The following is a 20,855-nucleotide window of genomic DNA, read 5'->3' as shown; positions in this document are numbered from 1 at the left end:
AAGAGCTTTAAGAAGTGAATCTATATATAAACACATAAATGTGATTGTGCCTCACCAATGAGGGACAAAGTGCAAGACAAAAATTCAATTCTTCAAATTTTCATTTTCCCTCCATTTTATTTCCCTCCATTTCCAATTCACACTTCTTCTCTTTTAAAGCCAAATGGCTTAAAGTCCAACAAAGGATATACCCTTTATCACAAATTTTCTAGATTGGTGAGGACAGAGGAAGAAAACATAGATGAACTGAGGATTGAGGAAGAAAAGATCAATCACAAGAAGCTATTACTACTGTTTTACAGCTTTTTTTGAATTGTAAAGTATTTCACTCCAAAAAGGAAAAACACTAATGGATTATTTTTCAATCTTGTGCCTCTTTTTGTGCAATACTCCCACAAAAGGAGTTTTTTAATTTTGCCAAATTAAAGATTCTTTCTTTTTTAATTCTTTGATATTATCCGTGTCAGTAAATCTACTCCGTCTTATTGAGACTAACTACATGAAATATTTCAATCAGTTACCCTATATTAGATCTTGTCAATTTATGTTGGCAAGGTTAAATTTTATGATAAACAATAATAAATATAAATGGCATGATCTAATTAGGGAAAAATAATTATTTGTACTCGATATTTACACCAAACCAAAAGTATTATTGCATATTATTCTTTTTTTATTTTGATTAAGAGATTGAGCATATAATCTGTAGAATGAGATTTTTCACAACTAGGCAAGATTAATAAAATAAAACCATGGGAAGGAAGAGGTCACGTGTCCATATATTGATGAATTTGAAAAAAAGGAGGATCTTGGAATTAAATGCAATCTATAATTATATTGTACGAGACTGTTTTTGGCCTTACCTTTTTCTACCTGCCCTTTTCCCCTTTTCTCACCTTTTTATTTTATTTCTAAATTTTGAATCAACGTCGTATGACATACGGAAATTAAAGAAAAAAAACCAAAAGTTATATTTCTAATTCTCAGGTATTTCTCAGAAAAAGCCATTTCAATTTCTTTTGCTCTTCTCTAACCCTAAATATATTTTCTTTATTCTTCTCTTCTCGGTAAGAAAATTCACGTTCTTTCTTATTTATTTGAATTTGAATTTTCAGATATTTTTCTGTAACCTTTTTTTTAAAGAAAAACAACTAATACTTTATTTATTTTAATTTTTTTAAGTTTTTTTTTTTTTGCTTGATCTGCTAAAGATTTTGAAAAAAATTCTGCAACATTTGGAGGGTTTAAGGCAAAACTGATTACTTTAGCAAATTTCTGGTGTTTTTTTCAGTTGAATTTCTAGGGTTAGGGTTTAAAACTGACGAGTTTTTCTAGGGTTTTTAACTTCGGAACTGTAATTTTCGTTTTTACAGTGACAATTCCGATGAAAAATGTCGGTATCTGAGACATTAATGACGAGTAGAGATCACTTTACCGTCGCCGGTGTTCAAAATTCGCCGGCGAACGTTCCGGCTACGACGCCGGTGGCTCAGAACATGCACTTGGGTTACAGCGGCGACAGTACGGCAGTGTTCCCGCCGATTTCAACTTCGCCGCCTCCGTACCCACCGGCTGAAGTTTCTGCCGGAGCCGGCGCTGTGGTGTTGCAAAACTTGAACAGTAATTCGTCGGAGCAGATGAAACGGAAGAGAGGAAGGCCGAGGAAATACGGGCCGGATGGGTCCATGGCATTAGGTGTGAATTCGCCGTCCGTCGCCGCCGCTGGCAGCTTGTCGCCCCAAGAGCCGGTTACTTCTTCAGCTGCTCAAGCTCTCTCTGCGGGGCCCGCATCGCCTACTTCTTCGAAGAAAGCTAGAGGGAGACCCCCTGGTTCAAGCAAAAAGCAACAAATGGACAACTCTTTTGGTAAAGATTCAAGTTATGTACAATTTACTTACACTACCAGTATATTGTTTTAACGTGGTATAATTTTTTTAGGCTAGCAGTGCACAGTTGCCATTTTTACGGAGATTAACAATTAATGTATAGATTTACTTGTTTATCTAATAAATGATATGATTGCGCCATAACATATAGAACTTAAACTCATTTCCTAATAGTTGATATTGATATTGGTTTATTTATCAACATTTTTCGCGTGTGGCAGGATATAGAATGTTTGTGATTCTAAGATTCTGTAGGCAAACATTTTTTTGACCTGTTATTTGCTTTCAGTGTTGTATATATGTCCAAAATAGTATTTAGTTTGCTACTGAGGCATAGTTGTCATAATATTTATTTTCAAAGCAGTGGATCATTTTTGATCTGTTAGCCGTTAGGAGACATGCACACAGAAGCTCATATTTTATAGTATTATAATTCGTAAAGAAAGCTGGACTTGGGTCTTTGGATCAGTGGATCTGCACTGAACTGACTTCAGAATCTTACAGAAGGGGGGATTTACCAATGTACCCTCTGGGCTCTGATAGTTTATTGATGACCTTAGCAATACTGATTATTACAAGTATGTCTTTTATGTTTGATTTTATCTTTCTCTTTCTTTTCCCATCTTTCTGCAAATATTAAAGAAGGAACTATTACTGAATGATTTACCTTATGTCTAAACATTTAACATGCAAAAAGTCTTTTTCATAGAGTTCAAAAAAGGTGTTTTATTGCTCTGGATTTTCTTTTTGGGTATTGTAACTTGTAAATATAAATTTTATAGAGTTCCCTTTTTTCATTCATTGGCGTCCTTTTTCTTATTAGCTAAAGATTTTTTTATTTTTTATTTACTTAAGAGTTTTGCAACTGATTCCGTCGTTTCTTAAATTTATATTAGATATTTCTGTCCGCTGAAATAATTAATCTGCATTTTCATGAATGCTCTTGGGTCATATGTAATAGTAGTAGATAGATGAGGGTTTTCCGATCCTTTCTTTCTTTTTCTTTTTTATTTTTATTATTTTGGGGGGTCGGTGGGGTGGGGAGGTCCCCATACATGTTGCACTTGGCCTGTATAATAATATTCCCTATTATCCTGCATTGTTTCATCTACCATCATCCAGAGAACTTCTCAGAGTCATCTTCTGATTGCAGGATCGACAGGATTTGGATTCACACCACATATTATCACTGTGAAAACTGGAGAGGTTACTTCTTTAGCCTTTGTATTTACTTTGAATGTTGTTTAGATCATCTTGACTTTAGCTTGAAGTGCATTTCAGTTTTAGCGAAATTCTAAAAGGGAATAGCGAGGATTCTTATGGATTGGTTACAACTATTCTATCTTAATTTTGCTGTCATAATTCAGTTTCATTCTCATGATATCTGAGAGTTTGCTTTAGGAAAGGTGAGAAGCTGGTTGACCTCTGGCCCTTACTAAGTCCTTGGAGTCGCCTATTAATGTAGAGCTGGCACTTGCTATTAAAGGAATATTCCTTCTTTCTCATAAGCCCAAAAGAGTAAGTGCTCAATATTAATTTTTTTTAAAAAGAAAATGCTGCCCAAATAAAACCAGTAAAGAACAAAATAAAGAGAGAACAAAACTTTGTCCTCTCCCAAAAGATAAAATTCTAAAAAGGTAAAAGTGCTCAATATAGTGTGTTATGTGAACTCGGTGAGAAGTCCATATCGAGTGCTCCAATAATCACAAAAAACGAGTTACAAGGTCTGGAATACGAGGTTTCATTCATCTACTAGTAATTTTTGGTCTCAGTTCTGACATTTATTTCGTTTAATTTTTTCAAAAGGAAAATTTACGCTTTAGATCTACTACGGAAAGTACAATTAGGATTAATAAAAAATTTAGAAACAGTTTGAATCAGTTGTTCTCAAAGAAGCAAATATTTGACTTTTCAAATAGTAATGATGTCGTATAAAATAGGCAATAGAGTACTTACAAAAAAAATGGGACGGTGATTATTAAACAATATACTCCTGTCTTTACTCTGCATCACTTACCAACAATTTGACATAGGCTTACAATATTGATAACTTGGAACGCTGTGTGTCTTAATTAGGTAAAAGGACCGATTACAATGATAGAACGTCCTCAGAAAGTTCAATGTCAAAGTCTGATGTTATCTCCATTTTAATTTTTCTTTTTCTATGTTTTAATTTTCTTTGCAAGCTCTAAGCATTACTTAAGTTTAGCACAACAAATATTCTCCTAATTTTAGAGGGGCCCGCCCCTGATCCACCGCCACTAGCCCTCGTGGATTTGTCGGTTATAAAAAAACAAAAGTTCTCCTAATTCAATATTGACTTACAGAAACTCCATAATATCTGCAAAAGTGAACTATGGTTGAGGGAGGAGGTACATAATTGAATGGATCGCCAGGAGCTAGGGGGCAAAAGAAGGGGAAAGAGGATCTTTTTTCTTATTAAGTGCGCCTAAAGTGACATTGACTAGTCTTTCAGCAATTGTACCAAATCAGTATAGCTTTTGGCTCGCGTTAAGCTGATTAGTAAGGAAAAGAAAGCGCGGTAAGAGCTGTCTGCTGTGCCCATGAACCTGTGATGCAAGAATTTATGGAGGGGTTATAGGCTGGCTAGCATTGATATTGTCTGCTTTGCCAGAACTAGCTCGTGCAGGCCTCCCAAACCGCACCCCTACTGTAGCTCTTGACCTTATCCAGAAAAAGAAAAGTAAGTAAAAGACATTCAAATCTCGGAAAAAATTTGGTAGAAGTTGACTTGGTTGACAGTCATGGACAATATCTTCGGAAATGAGTTGTGAAAAGGAAACTTCAATAAAGAATAGAATGTGGCAAAAACTTGGTTTAAGCTGCATATTTTCCTATCTCAACTCTATCACGACTAGGAAATTAAGATGATTGTTGATTAAAATCTGAAAATTTAGCACAATCAATACAGATTTCAAGAAGTAATTATCATGTCTGTAACCACATATCTGGATGCTGTCCTTTTTTTTGTTTGGGTTCCTCTGCTTTCAGATGATGGCCTCAAATTTATCACTGATTGCAAGTCACTTTGGTAACAAGATTTATATTACCAATATGAAGAATAAATTGTGAAAAATGTGTTTCAAAAAGGAATTTCTACAGATAATTGCATCCCTAGTAAATGGGCATAACTTTGAATTAAAATGACTAACATACCCTTAAAAAAGATTTTGCCTTGTATGGTTTGAACATTTCAGTAAAAGTTTATTGAGTTTCAAATCCATTAACTTTTGGGAAAAGATACTTTAAGCCAGTGTCATTAAAAGTCATCTGATCGCTTAAAGAAATGGGATGATTCAAACCATTTAGGAGAAGCAGGCGCTACAGACAGTGAGGGGCAACGTGATCCAGCGAGAAGTGTCTATTCGCTGGATATAACTTTGTAATTGAAATTAATCATTGCTAAATTATATATGAAGGTATTTGGTTTAGTTGTTAAATTTGCATCATACTTGACCTTATTAATAAAAAAAGTTGTTAGATTTGCATTGTCATTTATTGCGTGCTGGATGCTCAATTAGTGATTTTAGTTACAATTTGATGTTATAAATACTAAATCCTACATTAGGTAATTCATGTTATTGATAAACTGTGAGCTTCGAAGCATGCACATAGCTTCTTGCTTCTTAATTGCTCCATGGACATTGTCTTTTAAAGACACTGCTCTTAAGCTCAAATATGAACAATCATATTGGATAATATTAATTGCCAACTTGGCCATTGCCGAACACCAGAAATATCTGTTGATTTAACTCATAGGTAGTTATAAATATATCCTCTGATGATTAATTGGTTACATTGTTGATTCAGCTCCATAGGTATTTTTGGAGTCATGAATATATCCGCTGTTGATTAATTGGATACATCTCTTTTTTTTTTTTGGGGTCAAATAATCAAAAGCTTTATTCTACCAGTATAGTTAATTACATCCTCTCTAGCTCATGTGGACTATAGAGCTAGACCCAAGAACGTAGAAACATCCTTTTTTACTACTTAATAGTCCCTCTATTCTCTATTTACAGACAAGTAAGTTTGCTAAAGAGGAAAACTATTCATCCCTTCTAAAAACTGCTTCCATTTGATCTTTTGTTGTCCTTTGACATCTAGTTCGAGTACAATGTCTCGAATTCTCTGGCTGCTTTCAATCTTTCGCCCCTGAAATCTTGATTTGACACTATTTTTCTTTCTTTCTTGTCCTTTTAAGTAATTTTTTAGATGATTCAGCAACATGATACAGACATACTAGATTTATGCTTTTCTTCTTAGTTGAACATTCTCTTACACGAGTAGAGCATGTGGTTCAGCTTCAGGGATGATTTATTTTTGGTGACTACTTAACAGTATTTACTCTCCCCTCCAGTTGTTCGGTAGTTGAAGGAAAGTAAACAAGCATTAAACTTTCTCATTTCTTTTCATTTATGGAGGGGTTAAAAGAGCTGATATTGGGGGTAGCATACTCGTTCACTTTTACCTTTTCCTCTCTTCTATTTTATAACCAAACAAGGGGAATGCCCTTTATCCCTCCTTTACTTGCCCAGTTGCCCTGAAACCCCTCCTCTTAGCACCCGACCAAATATAGTGCTAATTCTTTTATGATACTGATCTAAATATCTTCATGCGGTTAATGTTTTGACTCTTGGAATTCCTGTTCTGACTTTGGATTCTTGCTAATGCCTTGTCACCTGCATATCATATATTTTGATAGTTTTGCAGATATTAAACTGCTATATATATATATATATATTATATTTTTTTTAATTTTTTTAATTTTTATACCTTATAAAAAAAAACTGCTATATTTTTTTATCACTGATCCTTATTATCTGATTTTCAGGATGTGGCGTCAAAAATAATGTCATTTTCTCAGAATGGTCCAAGGGCTGTTTGCATCTTGTCTGCCAGTGGTGCAATATCAAATGTGACGCTTAGGCAAGCTGCCACATCGGGTGGAACTGCGACCTATGAGGTTTACTTCTGAATATCCTTGCTTGTTTTAGCATTTCATGTTCCACTCAACTAGATTAAAAATTGTTGCTGTCCACTCAAGTCAATATTATAGAGAAAGGAAATGGAAGTTCCATATTGCATCCTTATTAAAGTTCCTGTTTTTTTTTTTTGTTTAACCATCTGGTATTCGGAAGCCACTGATCCGACTAACCCTGGTTCGCGTATCATAGGGCCCATTAAGAGGGAAGCGCTCCCAACCAGGGGTTTCTCCATTCCAAGGCTCGAATTCGAGACCTCTGGTTAAGGGGGGAGGATCCCATCCATCCACCACAACCCTTGGTGCTAAAGTTCTTCCATTTATTTGTTAGGAGACAAATGTTTCTTTTGTTTGAGAAAATAACCAGACAAGATACGATTTTGGAAAAGATTATGAGGTGTAACATTTTAAATTTTGTGATTGATAATGGTGTAAGTTCTTTGTACTGTAATTTGCTTGATTTGTACAACTGACATTTCATGAAACTTGTCTTCATAGAGATCCAATGATCTAAAAGTTCCTCTTGAAAGTTCTGCTTCCACTCAACAGTTTTTCCTTTTTTCTTTTTCTTTTTGACAAAGTCAATTTTCCTTTTGTTTTTTTGCTTGCAAATGGTTATGAAATGATTCTAAGACTATGCCACTCATTTCTTTAATTGCTTAGTTGGTGCTTTCTAAAATTCGCCTGAGTGATCTTCTAGCAAAAACAAGTACTCAAGTTTTTTATTTTCAGGTATATCAACTGAGATATATCTTTATACGTGAAAATTTGCTCCGAATTTGTATTAGCTCATAGCATATATGATTTTGTATCTACTGCTGGTAAAGACACTCTCGAGGTGTTCTTAAGCGAAGGCAGTTGAAGCCCATGTTGGGCGCTTCTCCTCATCTAGGAACGCTTTAGTGTAGAGTCCAAGGTAATAATACATGTGTCTCATTTCCCATGCACTCTGTCTTTACGAGGACAGCAATAAATAAAGTTGGCAAAAGTGATAATTTATCTTTTCTTTAGAAAATGTTATGAATGAATTTTTAGTGGTCAGGAATAAGGAGAAAGAGTTTTTGTAATAAAACTGGTGACTAAAATCTTAAAATTGCTTTCCTAAAATTACATCTTAATATCTAACTTGATAGTTTTTTGACTTATTTTACATGTTTTTCCGCCACTTATTTCAGCTAATTATAATTTTCAAGTCCTTTGTCCAAATAGCTAATGTATGTGCTTATAGTTATTCTTGCATTACTTTTATGTATCTTTAATCTTTATATTTATTAGTGCCTTTTTTAATTAAATGCCACGCTTTAATTGTTTGCGCTTAAAGCCTCAATAGATCGTGGTGCTTTTCTATGCTTTTCACCTTTGACAAATCTGCTTGTATTGAAAGATTTTACTGGACTCTTGCTTAGTTCATATTAGTTACAGAGGCACATTACACAGAGATGAAAAAGAAAAGCTACCATTTTTCATCATTTTACTGGAGAGATATCACATCTTCTTACTATTTTAATCTTTTTCTTTTGATTTCAATTTCATTCTGTGCCTGAAATTAGTTGATTGTCTCTTCTCGAATTCAAAGATCTGCTGATAAAAATCTTCTCTTCTGAATCGCTCTTTTTGGATTGTCTATCCTTGCATTGTTACATCATGTTGAGTGCTTTTCTGACCTTTTCCTCCTGTAGGGACGGTTTGACATATTGTCTCTATCTGGTTCATTTCTGCTGTCTGAAATTGGCGGTCAACGGAGCAGAACAGGTGGATTAAGTCTATCATTAGCTGGATCTGATGGACGAATTTTCGGGGGTTGTGTGGCGGGTGTTCTAACTGCTGCATCACCAGTCCAGGTTTGCCTTCTCATGAGTGTCAAAGAGTACTTTATGTAGCATGCGTACTATCTTTTAATCATTTATCATGAAGCACTGTTGCTGTATCTGTGTTAATTGGGAGCAGGAGAAAAAAAAGAATGCGTTCAGTATTCTGTTTATATACATTTAGTATCTCTTATCTTCTTCGATTAAGTAAAATATCTAGTATCTTGCAAATGGAAACTCCTCAATTCCCAAACCCTCGGGGGGGGGGGGGGAGGGGAAGGAATTAAGAAAAAAGGATCATCCCTACTCTTGAGTTGTTTTGTCACTAGTTACCTTTGACCTCTCGAGTTTTGTGTAAGGTTTACCATATCAATATAAATTTTAAAAAAAAGGTGCACCCAAAGGTATGACTAGGACCTAATAATCGCAGAGGTGAATGGCTGGGGTCTTGTGCTGACACTACCATTTGTTTATGTAGGTCGCATATGTGTTAAGAATGATATGTGGCGCAGGAACTAATTAAATGGCTTCTGTTCCAGGTTATCGTTGGTAGCTTCATTTCAGATGCCCGGAAAGAGTCGAAATCAGCAAACCATTTTGAGGCGTCACCTGCTCCCGTGAATGCCAATCCTGGTGGTATGATGGGGGCCAGTAGCTCACCATCACGTGGGACTCTTAGTGAATCATCTGGCGGCCCAGGCAGTCCCCTTAATCAGAGTGCTCCAGTATGCACCAACAGTAACCTGCAAGGAATGTCTAGCATGCCTTGGAAATGAGTTTTTCCTGCTCTCTTTCCTGACCAATGCGGAGGCAGAACTCCTTGTCAACTAATTCATTGAGCACTCAGAGGGCTCGTTATAATGTAGTCGGTGTAATTGTAGTTTTGCAGAAATAAGGACCAAAGGCACTTTTTGCTTTGAACATGTAGTGGTGAGAAGTGTTAGGTATTCTGCATTTTCTGTCTTTTTAATTTAGCTTTCTTATTTAGTTTTAAGCATAGGACATGGTTTGATTTTCTTGTTCTAGTTCAGCTCTTGTTATGTGCTGCTATTGATCACTGGATGTAGTGCTAGGATTTTTATCTAGGAACGACTTTCAAAATTATCTGTCTTCAAATTATCTAGAATTTTGATGCAATTCTATAAACTGGAAGAGTGCATATAATCATTTTTTGTTGTGGTTGTCAATTCCTTTTTTGCCACATTTAATTCTCAAATTTTCTAAGGATAAACTACAGTATATTGAATACTAAAAGTGGGACAATTGAATCATAAAGAAACAAAGAAAGAAAGGGGCACACTATATTGGTACTTTATTAATCAAAGAGAAGATTATGTTTAAATTACAAACAAAACAACATTAAAAAATTTCACTTCTTTTTGATAGGGAAAGAAGCCATTTTGTTGATTCCACAGATTCCTGCAGGCTTGGCGGTGTTTCTCTTCATCCTAATGAAACCCTTTTCTCCCCATTTGGGACCCCAAGAGTTCTTGACAATGATGTAGTCCATCCCCTTTGTGGATCCATATCCAACTGCTGCCACTCCATGATCCAATGCACTTCCACAATGCCCGTCAAACACACCCTACCATATTCCAGGTTATTTTCTCATGTTTGGTTGTTAGAAAAAAAAAAAACTTCCTTCTTTTTTGGTGGAAGTTAATTTTCTTTCACAGATAATCTTAACTTCATATCACTGATGTAACCAATATACTGTAGTAATAAAAAGGTATAAGTGAGAAGGGAAGGGACTTTACCCCACTGTAGAACTGGAAATCTCTACCAGAAGCCTCAATGGCCACACTCACAGGTTGGTTTGCAAGAGCTTTCAACAGACTTTGTTCGTCATTGGCTGGTACATCACGGTATCCATCAATTGTCACCACTTCAGTTTCATCCTGATCAACATATAACATTATGTCTTCTGTTAATGACTTAAAGATTGTGATCATCTCATTTAAAAACGCACGTGATCTCCTTGCATGTTTAATGAATATTCCAATATATTGTTCATAATAACACTTGGAATTAAGTACCATTATCCTTGCCAGGACTATATGTATTTTTTTTTGGGATAATTGTGTTGTCGGATCAATTTGCCCTCACATTGACCGTTACCAAATAACTTTGTTTGACTATACATTTAGATTATTGACTTACTCTCTTTTCATCACAAGTGCCTTCCTCCATGAGATAAGGATAGTCATCCTCCTTGTGAAGACCACGTTGGGAGACAATAAATTGAAAAGCATAATCCATAAGGCCTCCATTGCAACCACTGTTATATTTTGTGTCACAGTCGATGAGCTCTTGTTCAGATAAGGATGTCAAATTTCCTGTCTTTATTTGGTTTATTCCCTCTACTGCCGCTACTGTTGAAAATGCCCAGCAACTACCTGTAGTAGTACTCCACATTTTTCAGTCAGAATTTTTTATGTTAAAATGACTGAAAATTACAGTACGTACCACATGAGCCCTGGTTCTTGACATTAGTCACAGCACCTTTCTTTCTCCAGTCAATAGACTTGGGCAAATCCACAAAATCTCTATAGGTGAATTCTTGTGGAGAGGATTCTGATCTCTCATGTTGAACTTGGAGTCCTAGATACATCTTCTTGAACTCATCATGGCTCAAATCAGCAAATTCATTCAAACCAAGCCAATAGTTACTAACCAACTTATTCCTCTCATCAATGTGTTTCAAATTGTCTCTGAAAATCTCAAACCTATGCAACTTCTCTTCGATGCTCTCATAAATCTTGCTGTGTTTCTCCATCCACGATTCGAAGAGATTGATGAGGTTTTCGATGCTGTTCAAGTCATCGGGGGAATATCCCACGATGGAAAAATCGCGAGCAAACGTTGTGCATGCCACGAGAGATAATATGGAAAACAAGGCAAGAAATGACAACTTGGAAAAAGAGAATGAAGCCATTTGTATTAATTAGTAATAGAGATGCATGTTGAGAAATGGAGGAGGAGATCATGGGTTTATATAGGGTTAAAATTCTTGATGGAGTAGCTAGAAGTAGTAGTAGGAGACTTAAAGCATGGTGATGGTGCTTTTTGGCTTTGGATTGAAGTGAAAGCATGTTTAATTATTTCAAGATTCAATGTCTGACTAAACATGTAATATTATACTATAATCTATTGTTGCATTGCTATTATATATTGTGACTTGTATTATGGTCCTCTTCAGTACTATGAAGTTAACTTGTAATACTAATTTATAATTCATAGGAGTATGTTGGTCATAGGGTTCTGTGAGATTAGGGGGCACAGGGCATTAGCATCCAGATACTAATTATCTTCTCTTCGATTGGGCAGTTAATTTATTGTACAATACACTCAAACCAAATAAAAAGAAATGTTAGTAATAAATGATACAGTCTATGCAAATTTGAAAAAAAGATGATTTGGAAGCACATCCACATTTTTGAATGTGGTATATCTGCTCCGATTATTTTGTCCCTTTTGGTTTGATTCTTTCATAGAAACTTTTGCTATTTAATTTATGTTTTTAAATTAGGATGTTTGATTATATTAACTTAAGATATTGCTATTACGGGTGGGTTTTAATTAATTTTGTTTGTTCCTTTTGGTTTGATCTTTCGTAGAAATTTTTGTTTTTTATTTTTAAATAAGGATGTATGATTATATTGAATTAAGATATTGCTTCACTAATGGTTTTTAATTAATTTTGTTCTATTGTGTTTGATCGATTTTTACCAACATGTGAAGGCAAACTGATAAATTTTCCTTTTTTTTTTCTCAATAAAAACAAAATATTTTAGCCGTGGAAGTGTAAGAAGGTAAATTAAAAGACGAGCTAACACTATCTGATGACAACTCTTGTAATGTATTTGTGAAAATCTCTTTTACTTGAACATGTGAACTCTTTGTGGGTTCCTCTGGTACATGCAACCTTTTGATACTAATTCCAATTAATTTATTAACTATGTAATAAATATTTAAAAATATTGTAGAGTATTAATTTAGGGAAAAACTATAAAATGGTGATTGTGGTCATAACATTTTCACCTGTTTATATTTAATCTTGATCATATTATGCTCATGTAATTAACTAATGTATCAAAATCTATTCGTATTACCCCTTACATAACTTTTTTCTTTAAAAGTTGAAAATAAAATAGAAATATGAGTAAAAATAGACACTTCTATTATGAACAACTTATAAATGGTTTATACATTTTACTCAATGTTGAGAAAAATTTATAATTACTCCAAAGATGTTACTTAAAGAGAGACAAATGATGCCTTTTTTTGTTTAATTAACTTTATTATAGTATTATTAATATTATTTCTGAACAATATTTAATTAGAAATGGAACACAAAAAGACATAACATTTTTCTCCTTATTCAATAGATTGTTATTTAGTGAGGAATAAACCCGTATGCATGCGTGTGTCCACTTTTTTTTTGAAAGCGTTTTATATTATACCCTCTCCATCTATTTTACTATACTAGTCTTTTGGTACGCGCTTTGCGCGTGTATCTTGATCAGTGAATATAGACTTTTTAAAAGCATAAAAAATTATAAAAGAATACATTTGAGCTAGAAAAATAAGAAAACAATTTAAGTCCTGAAAATGATGATTTTTGATGTTATTAAACTACTCAACAATAGAATATCTAGTGTGTATCATCTTACGAGAATAGAGGATGGTGTGGATCAACCAGAGGAGGTATGCATAAAAGTATTTGCCTCCAGGAGGAATCCTAGAATTCCGTCTGTTTTCTGGGTTTGGAAAAGTGTGGATTTTCAAGAACGAGAATCATATGATATGTTGGGAATCTCTTATGATAATCATCCACGCTTGAAACGTATCTTAATGCCTGAAAGTTGGATAGGATGGCCCTTACGAAAGGATTATATTGCCCCCAATTTTTATGAAATACAAGATGCTCATTGAATGATAAGAAAGCTATTTCCACTTAGACAATTTCAGATATTCAAGGATTCCACGTTCTGTTCTAGATTAAGCAGGTCTAATTTAGGGAATTATCGATAGGCTAACAAAAAAAGACAATTAGGGATTCATTGGAATTCTCACATTTTATTGTCTCCATATTTTCCTTCGTAACAAATGACCGGTTATCTTTAAATACAAGATTTACATAAGTAAACTCTTAATAATTTTAAAGTTTTTGGATTTTTTACATAGTTTAAATAAAAATATATATAATAATATAGTTTTAAACTCCTAAACCTAGATTTGTACAAAGTAAATTCTTAATGTTTTCAAAGTTCTAAATTGTAGGACTTTCTACATAGTTCAAGTAAGAAAAATTTAATACGTAAAATTTTAATTACTTTGAAACTCCTAAATATTAAAAAATTAATTAAATGAATATTCAATAAAGTACTTCTTATGGTAATTTACCCATATTTAAAGGGATTGCAGATTTTTTATTTACTTATAAAGATTAAGTTTGGATGAGATAAAAAGCCCCAAGTTTTAAGTTGTATTTTTTCATTCTACGTAAACATTGGTAATGTAAAATTAAAACTATAGTACGTAGAGTATCTCTTGTTAATGGAAGGAGAGGGGAGAAAAAATGTGGTAGAAGTATATTTAATTTTTTCTTTCTTTTTAATTTATATAAGGTAAAAGTATAATTGAAGTTGAAGTCCTAAATATTAGGATTTCATACCTAGTTCAAATAAGGAAGAATTAGATACACAAAATATAATTAATTTTTATATCCTAAATATTAGGAAAGTAATTTAAATGACTATTTTGTCCAATATAAAATTAACTTTTAAAGGGTAAAAAAGGCGAATGACATTTCGTTAAGGGCCTTTGTGCTTTTAATATAGTATAGATTTTAAAGTTTTTGGATTTTTTACATAGTTTAAATAAAAATATATATAATAATATAGTTTTAAACTCCTAAACCTAGATTTGTACAAAGTAAATTCTTAATGTTTTCAAAGTTTTAAATTGTAGGACTTTCTACATAGTTCAAGTAAGAAAAATTTAATACGTAAAATTTTAATTACTTTGAAACTCCTAAATATTAAAAAATTAATTAAATGAATATTCAATAAAGTACTTCTTATGGTAATTTACCCATATTTAAAGGGATTGCAGATTTTTTATTTACTTATAAAGATTAAGTTTGGATGAGATAAAAAGCCCCAAGTTTTAAGTTGTATTTTTCCATTCTACGTAAACATTGGTAATGTAAAATTAAAACTATAGTACGTAGAGTATCTCTTGTTAATGGAAGGAGAGGGGAGAAAAAATGTGGTAGAAGTATATTTAATTTTTTCTTTCTTTTTAATTTATATAACGTAAAAGTATAATTGAAGTTGAAGTCCTAAATATTAGGATTTCATACCTGGTTCAAATAAGGAAGAATTAGATACACAAAATATAATTAATTTTTATATCCTAAATATTAGGAAAGTAATTTAAATGACTATTTTGTCCAATATAAAATTAACTTTTAAAGGGTAAAAAAGGCGAACGACATTTCGTTAAGGGCCTTTGTGCTTTTAATATAGTATAGATTTTAAAGTTTTTGGATTTTTTACATAGTTTAAATAAAAATATATATAATAATATAGTTTTAAACTCCTAAACCTAGATTTGTACAAAGTAAATTCTTAATGTTTTCAAAGTTTTAAATTGTAGGACTTTCTACATAGTTCAAGTAAGAAAAATTTAATACGTAAAATTTTAATTACTTTGAAACTCCTAAATATTAAAAAATTAATTAAATGAATATTCAATAAAGTACTTCTTATGGTAATTTACCCATATTTAAAGGGATTGCAGATTTTTTATTTACTTATAAAGATTAAGTTTGGATGAGATAAAAAGCCCCAAGTTTTAAGTTGTATTTTTCCATTCTACGTAAACATTGGTAATGTAAAATTAAAACTATAGTACGTAGAGTATCTCTTGTTAATGGAAGGAGAGGGGAGAAAAAATGTGGTAGAAGTATATTTAATTTTTTCTTTCTTTTTAATTTATATAACGTAAAAGTATAATTGAAGTTGAAGTCCTAAATATTAGGATTTCATACCTGGTTCAAATAAGGAAGAATTAGATACACAAAATATAATTAATTTTTATATCCTAAATATTAGGAAAGTAATTTAAATGACTATTTTGTCCAATATAAAATTAACTTTTAAAGGGTAAAAAAGGCGAACGACATTTCGTTAAGGGCCTTTGTGCTTTTAATATAGTATAGATCACCCCTAAATAATATTTATTAGACACACCTCTGATCCATTAAAATTGATAGTGTTTGACCAAAAAGTATTAAATTTTTTGTTAAACTAATTAATGAGAAAATAGAGAGTGAATCCTAGTTAAACATAATAAATTCTAGATCTAAAATTGGAGAATATCAGTGGGATGAGACCGTGTTCAAGAATAATAAATATCAAGTATATGACCAATGATTGTCAATGAATGTGATAATAGAAGCATGCAATAAATGTAGATAATGACAATAAACATAATAAGAGGGAATTTATCACCCAAATATTAGGTGACTTGGATGATTTCCTCCCTGACAACAACGTGGGGCGATAGGGAAATGAAGATGGATAAGGAATCTTTGGATTTTGTGAATGAGCAATGTAAATCGAACAATGCAATCAGTGAACACACTTTCGTATATTCTCTTCAGTCAACCCTTTACAATGTCTTCTATCAAAAAGTCTAGATCCCCTTTTTGTTCTTTATCTCTTCCTATTTATAGGGGATATTCCTAAGAAACCATAAACAATGTACAACAGAAAGAATATTCAAGGGAATATTCCTTCTTTTTATTCTAATTTATCCTACCATTATTTTCATACTCCCTTTGCTCGACCTCGACACTAATCTTTCTTTAGACGACTCTTCGCCCTCATGTCGTGGTCGGCTTAATCCTCGACCATGTCCATTTGCAGCTATTAAGTCCAACCTAAATTTTGACCAATACAGTTAGTCCCTCCGCTTGTTGAGGTCGTGCTCTTGGACGTCTTCAATGAACGGATCCTGTCTACAGCCGTTCAGAGGAAATTTGGTCGTGACGATTGACTCGAATCGGCCGAGGTCGAACTGGTCATGCCACACGCATCATCATTACGCGTCTTCCCAATGTAGTGTCTATGCTTCTGTCGTTTCGATTTTGGTGCCGTTGACGGACCTTTGCCTCGATTTCAGTGTTACACAACCCTATAAGTAGAGGAGGGAGGTTTCATTTTTGAAACTTTCAGCATTCCTCTTGTTGCATGCATATCGTTTTTCTTTGATTTTCTTCTTGGATCTCCATTTCCGATTTCTTCCGATTTCTTCAGTTTCAGTCCCTGATTTCTTTCCTGGATGATATTCTTTCCCCGACTTTGATGTACATACTTTACTACGGAAATATGTCAAATCTCCTCGTAGTCACGACGGAGTCACCGATGCCACTCCTTTATCAGTGGCCATTCCTCCGGGCGGTGAGGAATCAATAGTTGAGGAGGAAAAAAGTTTCCCCACTGTGGAGGAGGTGGTTCCCAAGAATCCTTTGGCCAGAAACAATTTCTCAAAGGAGCCTGCTCCTGCTCCTGCTCAAGAGCTTTCTGAGATGGGGCTGCGTCAAATAGCCGACCTCCGATCCAAGTACCGTATTCCCTCTCACGTTGAGATTATTCCGGTAGGAGATGACATAGTACAGGTTCACCAACCTGGATATTTTGCTTTCTATGTTTATCCATTCTTAGACGGTTATTCTCTTCCTCTCACCCCATTAGCGGAGGAGTTTTACCACTTTTACAACGTTTGCCCGGTGCAGCTCTCCCCTTATTTATACAAAGTTTTTCTGATGCCGGCGAAGTATGTAGAGTTGGCTGGCTGTAAGGTCAATATTTGCCTTCTACTGCATCTATTCTCGTCCAGCTTTTATAAAGGAATGTTGATACATCTGCGATATCATGGGATCAAAGGGTTGGTGGCTGGGATGGATGATAAGACGAACCGGCAATTCTGGCATAAATACATTTTCATCAAGACCGAGCACCTAGTGGCGAATCCGGCCGGGTTTCCCGAGCAATGGAATTATAATCGTAAGGAAGTGTCTGGCCGTATGTTCGTTATTTTCTTTCTTCCTCTTTTGTTTTTGAATCTCATGGCTTCCTTGTCTTCATCTAAGAGGGTGCACCGTCTCTCGTCTCGATATTAAAGATTGGGTGGCTCATGTGTTACCCCACACCATGGGAATTCGTGACTGTGCGTCCTTTCATAAGCGCTTTGGACCCAAGATCCCGTCCAGTAAGTGTTATTTCTACCTTAACTTATTGCCGTTCACTATTGCCTTTTGACGCGACCTTCTTTTGATGCTAGGTCGGCAAGTTTCCAAAAAGGCGAAGGATCTAGTACCTACATTTTGCCAGGCCATCGTGTCGGATGGAATGCACTTTGCTTTAGCTGAGTCTGCTCGAGGAGGTCGGACTCAAGTTACTCCAATGAAGGACTACACCCCTCAAACTGTTGCCATGTTGGATGAGATTTCTTTTCAGCCTATCTTCCACCATGTAGACGAGCTGTCTTACGGCGAGGAGGCATTGTCGAGGAAAAGGCGAAGGGTGGAAACTGGAAAGGCCATTATCGCTGATGTTGGGCCAGTAAGATCCATTGCTTTGGAAGTGGGATCAGTGCTTACACCAGGCGTCGAGGCCGTTTCTGCCACGGATGCCGCCATGGAGAAGAGGCCCTATGAGGTTGAGGGGGTTCGTGGTGGTGGAGAGCTCACACGGACTGTTGAGGGTGGCTCATTGTCGGCGGCTGGGAGAGGTAGAGGTGTCCCTGTAGAGGACGATGACTCTGGCTCAGACATCGACCCTAAAGAGATACGGACATTCGTAGAGAGGGCTACTCGTGTGGGAATAAGGACATCGTTGGGTATATCTGACATGGCCCTGCGAGTGAGTGGTTTTCCGTGTTAGGTTAAGTTTGTTTCGTATGTGTAATTTTCTTACACTGATCTCCTCTTTTTTTTGCATGTCAGACTCTTATTATAGGGTTTGAGCACGACCGGTGGGAGGAGTGGAGGATGGCCATTTTTAAAAAGATGACCTCCAAGTACAAGGAGCACCGTACCAAGCACCGAACGCTGACCGACTTTCTCAGCCAGGATGGTGAGTTTCAGTCGCTTCGTGATGGGCTCAAATAGAAGGACGATGAGCTAACGAAGAAGGACGAAGAGCTGAGGGAGAGGGACGAGAGAACTTATGAGGGCCATTAGTAGGTGTAGCGTGCTTGAGGCACGCTAAAGGCGAATGAGGACGAGCTCGAGGTGAGTAAGTGGGTGATGGCCGAGAGTGCTAACCTTCAGGCACGGGTGGCATCTTTAGCGGTTGAACTCGGGTAGAGGGAGGCAAGGGTTGTCGATCTGAGGGATGAGCTGAGTGCCAAGATCGAAGAATTGGGTCGGGCTGAGAAAGGCAGAATGGCCGTTGTGACTGAGGTGACCGCCCTAGATAATGCTCTTTGTGTTTGAAGGTCCGAGCGGACTAATGAGGCAGAGACGTCGACACTCAAGGTGGCGAGGTTGGAGGAGTTGATCATGGGTTTGAAGGTGGAGCTGTCTGAGTTAAATGAGCAAGTCGTTGCCTTGAGGGCCGAGAAGACACTGTGAGCACGTGATTTTTGCCCTTTGAGAACTACTCCCAAAAATTCAAAACAAAATGGTTTTGTGTTGTTTGCAATTTATTTGTATTTTTGCCTGCGCATGTTTGTTTCTACTTTAAATAAGAAAAATACAAAATATGTGTTGCATGTGCATTTAGGATGTAATTATGCATCTTTAAATTAATTAAACCGCGTCCTATTTTAAAGAATGAAAATCACAAAAAAATATGAATTCCGGTAGTTTGTCATTTTATTGTTTAATTGTGCGATTTTATTTTTCGATTTTGTGTGTTAATTGTTGTTAAGGGTTAATTAATATCTTTTTAAATAATCTTGGTTTTTCAATTCAATTTAGGAATTTTGAATTAAAAAAAAAGAATATAGAAGAAAAAGAAGAAAAATAAGAGAAAATCGGACTGGGCCAATTGTAAAAGAGAGTCCAGGCCCAGTCCAAATACCCTGTTTACCCGGTCCAATTAGGCTGGCAACACGACCGTCCAAACGACGTCGTTTTTGCCAGTCTCAGTCTGGGCCGTTGATCTCACTGGATCAACGGTCCAGATCACTCCGCCCTTACCCATTGCCTGGCCCGACCCACTTGCACTCGGATCGACCCCGCCCCAACACTAAACCAAACGACGCCGTGTCTGTTAAATGAACTGATCCAGGCCGTTGGTCAGGCTTGATCCAATGGTCAGGATTAAAACACCCCTCCCCCTCGTATATTACCTTGATTCCTTACCCTCACGCCCCCTAAACCAAACCCCCCCTTTCACCTTCATCTCTGAGCTTCAGAGACCAAACATGTCTGTTGCCTTCAACCACCGTCCTACGCCCGTCGGAAATCGCCTCACGGCGGTTCCGGTGGTCCAAACAGCCCCAAAATTACACCATGGAACCCCCTCACCATCCTCTTTCCGAATCCCCACCCCATCGCCCTCGAATCATCCCCGAGTTCTTCGAATCTTAGATCGAAGAACTGGACCCTAACCCTGGTTCATCCAAACAGCCCCAAATTTACACCACAGCTTCCCCTCGACCTCCCCAACCTAACCCCTCTAACCGCCACCCTCAAATCCTAGCCGTTTGTTTCAAATATCAGATTGAAAATCGGACCAGAACCCTAGTTCATCTAATTAACCCCGAAGTCACACCACTGAACCACCTAGCTAACCCTGTCCCAAATCTCACCCAGGTTCTATCCAAATCTTGTCAAAACCTTTCGAATTTCAAATCGAAGGCAAACCCTAGAGGAACCAGCTTCAGGCTGTTAACCATAAGGGTTAAAGGTTTGAGGTCTTAACCGACTTTAGTCGAGTGTTCTCAGTCAATAACACTCGATTAAGGTCCGTTTTGGCTTCAAAATTTCAAGATGAAGTGTCAGTGAGAACGGAGTTCATTTTGGTTTCTGATTTTTGAGGTATTTCTCCTCTTTTCCTTTTTCTTCTCTCATTATTGTTTGTTGTTGCCTAATTAGTTTTCCTTGCTACGTTTGTCAATTAATTCCCCTCCTCT

General features: G+C 35.7%; 2 protein-coding genes across 5 annotated transcripts; one reads left to right on the top strand and one right to left on the bottom strand.

The window, feature by feature from the left end:
- The first annotated feature begins 849 nt into the window (after positions 1 to 849).
- LOC104236236 (AT-hook motif nuclear-localized protein 10-like) lies at positions 850 to 9,886 on the top strand. 4 transcript variants are annotated; one of them, XM_070158503.1, is made up of 6 exons: positions 850 to 987; positions 1,374 to 1,866; positions 3,040 to 3,092; positions 6,742 to 6,873; positions 8,571 to 8,732; positions 9,239 to 9,886. In XM_070158503.1, the coding sequence occupies exons 2-6, from the start codon at positions 1,392 to 1,394 to the stop codon at positions 9,473 to 9,475; spliced, it is 1,059 nt and encodes a 352-aa protein (XP_070014604.1). In that variant the 5' UTR covers positions 850 to 987; positions 1,374 to 1,391; the 3' UTR covers positions 9,476 to 9,886. The 4 variants fall into 4 exon arrangements, with proteins under 4 accessions (XP_070014604.1, XP_070014602.1, XP_070014603.1 ...); XM_070158501.1 differs by having other exon boundaries at positions 897 to 987; positions 1,374 to 1,878; XM_070158502.1 differs by having other exon boundaries at positions 950 to 1,067.
- Positions 9,887 to 9,992: 106 nt separating this feature from the next.
- Positions 9,993 to 11,664, bottom strand: LOC104218458 (cysteine protease XCP1-like). Its single transcript, XM_009768957.2, has 4 exons — positions 11,166 to 11,664; positions 10,860 to 11,095; positions 10,457 to 10,597; positions 9,993 to 10,284 (listed from the first exon to the last, which is right to left on the bottom strand). The coding sequence occupies exons 1-4, from the start codon at positions 11,632 to 11,634 to the stop codon at positions 10,069 to 10,071; spliced, it is 1,062 nt and encodes a 353-aa protein (XP_009767259.1). The 5' UTR covers positions 11,635 to 11,664; the 3' UTR covers positions 9,993 to 10,068.
- Between the last annotated feature and the right edge of the window lie 9,191 nt (positions 11,665 to 20,855).

Source organism: Nicotiana sylvestris, chromosome 10 (assembly GCF_000393655.2).
Source record: "Nicotiana sylvestris chromosome 10, ASM39365v2, whole genome shotgun sequence".
Lineage (NCBI taxonomy): Eukaryota > Viridiplantae > Streptophyta > Magnoliopsida > Solanales > Solanaceae > Nicotiana > Nicotiana sylvestris.
The sequence above is the reverse complement of the archived record's forward strand: the minus strand, read 5'-3'. Positions and strand labels throughout refer to the sequence as shown.